The 4,746-nt window shown below is 36.9% G+C and overlaps 1 protein-coding gene across 1 annotated transcript in view; it reads left to right on the top strand.

The window, feature by feature from the left end:
- Nucleotides 1-2,276: 2,276 nt before the first annotated feature.
- INO80C (INO80 complex subunit C) overlaps nucleotides 2,277-4,746 on the top strand; it is an 18,907-nt gene continuing 16,437 nt past the window's right edge. The window contains 1 exon segment of the mRNA XM_010132938.1: nucleotides 2,277-2,387. Within this exon segment, the coding sequence (XP_010131240.1) occupies nucleotides 2,277-2,387 (111 nt within the window).

The raw sequence follows: 4,746 nt of genomic DNA, 5'->3' as shown, positions 1-4,746 counted from the left end.
ATCCAGTGCCCCTGTCTGTAGGAAGTCCTGGGAAGTAACAGCTTCAGCTGCCATACTGCTTATCTGACAGTCTCAGAGTACCTATCTGATTATACCGACCCCAGCAACCTCTGCAAGATGCTTCCAAAGGAGATACTATGGACCAAACCTAATTCTGCTTCTCCCTAAAGATTCGGGTAGCTCTTTCTACTTGGGATTCAGAACCATGAACATCTGCCTTTCTGAAAGTAGGTATTAAATCCTTTCTTTCAAAAGTAGAACAGAAGTTACACTTACGGCACTGATACCTGGTTTTTATATCATACGTTCTTAGGAGTGCTTGCTATGTCCTTCACTTACAGTTAGTCCTGTTGCTGCTGCTGCCTGAAGGGAATCAAACTCTCTTTTTCCCCACACACCCCCTAACCACCAGGCTGAAAGCCAGTCTGGTGTGATGGGAGGAGAACGTGGAAATGTTTTCTCCTCTACAGCCAAGGATAGAGGTTCTGTCTGTTCCAAAGAGAACAACTCATAGACCAGTATTGAACACAGTTGTCAGAACGGTCTCCTTATGTATTTTAGGTATTTATTTCTCTTGCATGTTTTATCTAATGATAATGATTTAATGCAAAATACACAGTTGTACAAAGAGGGAGCAGAAATCTTTTCCTTCCAAAACTTTAGCCAAAAAGCTATGTAGTCATCCATCTAATAATGTGCACTTATGTTGTAATAAAAATGCATCACTGTTAATGCAAGAAACAAATTTGAAATGGATAAAAGGAAATTATTTGTGAGTAATAAGTAATTAAGCTGGGATGGGTGAATTGCTGTAGTTATGTGGTTTGTAATCATTTCATCCCAGAACGTAAGTGCTGGCTGACTCAGGAAGAAAAATTGCTCTTGCTGACTGTAAGACCCTGCTGTGAATAAGGAGCATTTTGGGGAATTAAAAGAAAAATCCTTCTGTAAAGCATTGCAGGCCACTATAGGATTTACCACATGAAGAGAGACTTCCACTATCCTGCCTGTCCCTTTTCAGATGTGCTGCATTTCCTCAACTTCAATATGTGATATCAGGGTGCAGTGTACGGCCACAGAACTTAGATAGTTGAGTAAACAACCACCTATCTGTACAAGCATTTCTGCACAAATATTTCAGAAATTTGCCTTGAAATTAGCATCACCATACAACTCTCTCCTCCCTTTTCCTCATTAACAGCCTCAAAGTAGTCAGCAGTATATACCTGTATTACCTTATTTTCATCTAAATTAGAATTTGCCGTATGTTTATTTTGGTTCAGTCATCAGGATTTTTTTTCATTATCCAGTTAAATGTGGGTATCTATAGGATAATGCACCTTCAATTTTGCTGAGTACAGGAGCTATGGTGTGCTGTTCAAAGCAGGGATGGTTGGTGTTGAGTTTGCTAGATGGAGAAAAGTGGATGTAGTATTCAGGGCATGTACAGCCAGAGGGTTTTTGTCCTGTATTATGAGACAGACAACAAAGATGACATTGGTAGTCTAAAGACTTTTAAAAACTAAGATATAGTTTCTTTTCGTGTTCTCTTCTGAAGACCTTTGGAACATCTGGTACAATTACTGCTCTCTGATAGGTTCTGCCTTTTTGAAGGTTTGTAAAAGGAATACTTTTATTCTCAATTACTTTAGACGTGGAATGTTCCGTATGTCAGTGTACCTAGTGTTTGTCTTGCTGACATTGTGTTTGGGTATGGCAGTCATAAATGGAAAACCTTCTGAGCAACTTTAGACTGCAATGCTAACTAAGCCTTTGCAGTACAACTAATATTTACTAATGCATCATGGCAGCAATAGGTATAGTTAGCAGAAATGTGATAGAAATAGAACTTCTATTTTTTAAAAATTACAATTAAGACAGACAGAAGTGCTAAAATGTGCAAAAAAATTAGAGAAAATGCAAAAGTAAAGTTTTGTTTTCTGTATCGGTTTACCAGTTAGTCCATAACATCTGAATGTAAAATTTGACTATTCTAAATCAGGTCTATTTTTCTTAAGAAAAATAGATAAAATAGGAGCTCTGAAAGAAAGATACACCCTGTCTTTACTCAAAACTAATCAATTGCCTTTGCTTGAAGAAATGTTGTTTCGGTTTTGTTTGTTACTCAAACATTGTTTTCTGTCAAAATGGATAATGTTTTACAGGCTAAAATGGAATCAGGAAACAGTATGTTTTGCGGAGTGGAATTGCTTTCCCATCAGCCGTAGGAGCCAGTATCTTTCTGTTTTCCTTGTCCCTGGTTCAGTCACATGCAGATGAACAGACTTGGATCCTTCTCCTACCTTGTCTGAAGCCTGTTGTTCGACAGAGCAATTTTGATATGCTCCGTGAGCAGCATTGAAGTGTTAACAGCACATGAGCATATTGTAATCCTCCGGTCTTTTTTCCAGAAATACTTTGACCTTAACTGTTCTATATCAAATTACGTATTTTAAACTTTAAGAAGCAGTTTAGCCAAAGTCCTTGACTGAACTGATTTTTTCTAATAGAGAAAGGAACCTACAGGCAGTTTTTATAGAAATTCAATTGTGATTTACTCTAGTCTTTTTTGCTACTATGTTTCCATCCGTTTTCAGTCTTAAGGCCCATCAATTTAGAGGACTTTTTTTTTTATCTTGGAGAATCAAAATATTCTGTTTGCTGGGCTCACTTTTACCCTTAGTGAAAATATGAACTAACATGTGCTTTTTCATTCCATATATGCTTGGATTTTTAGTTCCAGAGCTGCTTTCGCATGCCGTTCAGCTCATGAATTTGTCCAAGTTACAATTTTCTTAATAAAGAAAACTGTCAAATGTTATAAACAAGGAGTAGTCCCAATCCACCAAATGAAATCTAAAAGTGAGAGATCCTTTGCAATTATTTAAGCTGAAGGGAGCTTTGTGGCAAATGCAAATTAAACCAAGCTTTTCTGGGATAGTGTGTAGCTATTCACAGTTGCATGCCAATTACATTTTATTTGAGGCTTTTCTCCATAGAAAATACTAATTTTTTTCCTTGAAATATCTGTAAGTTACAAAACTTTCTGTATCATAGTACTTGAAAGTTTTTAAATGGAAAAACATGTTTGGCATCTGAAATCTCTTGAGAAGAAATCAAAGCTTTTTATTGAAGCTTGTTAGTCTCTGTGTTTGAAAGTGTAATGATTTGGAAGACAATAAAGTAAACTTGAGGTTTTCTGGATTTTTTTTTTTTTCTTCTGAAGCGAGCAGTACCAGTAAGAAGGGAGTTCTTGTGGTGTGAAATTACTCGGTCTCTTTCCCCTAGGTTTTCAGGAAATGTTTGAGAGGTGGGGAATGTAATTAAAATCTTATTCTCCCTTTGGCTGCATTTTTAATTTTGAATTCAAACCCTCACACAGAGTAATAGAGCTTTGCTTTAGGGTGTTTTACACCTCTATCAAAGTGACTAAAGTAATTAGTATTTTATACATTTTGGTAAGTGTTTTGTCACTGGAAGCACCAATGCAGGTGAATGATAATGGTTTGAAGCTCAGGCAGTGACGGACCCTAAATGAGAATGTTGCCTTTTCATCAAGAGCACTTGGAGTCTATGGTATTGAAACGCCCTACAGAGAACATAGAAAACCCATCCATCACTTTGTGACAGTCCAATCTTTTAGCGCATGAGCAAAATTTTATTCAGCCTTTCTAAAGCAATTGGAATGTAAGATGTTGTAACTCGCCTCAAAACAGCAGTGTAAAAGTTTGAAAGCGTAATGTACAGATTGCCTTCTGGACAGCATGCGTGTCTTTGCATGCTATCTTTATTTATTTAGATTGCAGTTGAAATGTTTTCCATGTCCTACTTCGAACACCTCCTCCCTTTCTCTTACACACCCAGCAGGTGAAATTCTTTCTAAATTTTATTCATATATTTGGATTTAATTTGCATAGTTGATGAACTCTTGATGCTCAGCGGAAATACTCAGCAATTTAGAGGGAAAGAACTGCTGCTTTAGGGAGGGCAGATTTTGTAAGTCTTGCATCAAAAAGTAGTTTGACACATGACTCAGAAAGCCTCTGGGGAATGCTTAGAAGAAGCTGAAGTACATTGAGTGACATGTACTTGGAATTATAAGCTATTAATATAATAATTCAAAAATATAATTTCTAGCTTTGTGTTGTTATATTTGTTTCTAACAACCCCCCCTCAGCTTTCTTTATAAGTGAAAGCATCATCAGCATCTGAAAAAATGTCATAATTTAAACAAAAATATTTTTGTTGTTGGGCATTTGGGAGATTTACTCTCGATGTCAGTGGAAGCAGAAACCTGTACCAGGAACAGGTTTTTGACGATGAGTTGACAATGTTGAAACCCATTGACTTAAACGGATTTACTCCCAATTTACACTGTATGCATGACTGTCTTGCCCACCCTGTTCACAGCTTGAATCAAGGACATTAATCTGCACTATCCTTAATACTGGTTTTCAGCTGGCTACTATTCAGGTTTTTTGTTTAGTAAATTGATTTTTTTCAGTACTCTGTGGTACAAAATTTGCTGTGAATTTGCGAGATTAGGTTTTTTTCCTTCCTAGCATATGAGCATTTTCAAGCTGAAATGTTTTTTGACCTAACCCAAAATAAAGTAGGACCTTCTGTGAAGGGACAGTGTTCCTAAAATGCTAAAGTGTACTGGAGTGCTGAGAGAGAAAAGGCTGGGGAAATTGTATTTGGCTTCATTTTAGTGAGTGGAAAGGAATAGGGAAAATGTTTTTCCTG

The sequence above is a fragment of the Buceros rhinoceros genome, unplaced genomic scaffold (assembly GCF_000710305.1).
Source record: "Buceros rhinoceros silvestris isolate BGI_N320 unplaced genomic scaffold, ASM71030v1 scaffold12163, whole genome shotgun sequence".
Classification (NCBI taxonomy): Eukaryota; Metazoa; Chordata; class Aves; order Bucerotiformes; family Bucerotidae; genus Buceros; species Buceros rhinoceros.
The sequence above is the reverse complement of the archived record's forward strand: the minus strand, read 5'-3'. Positions and strand labels throughout refer to the sequence as shown.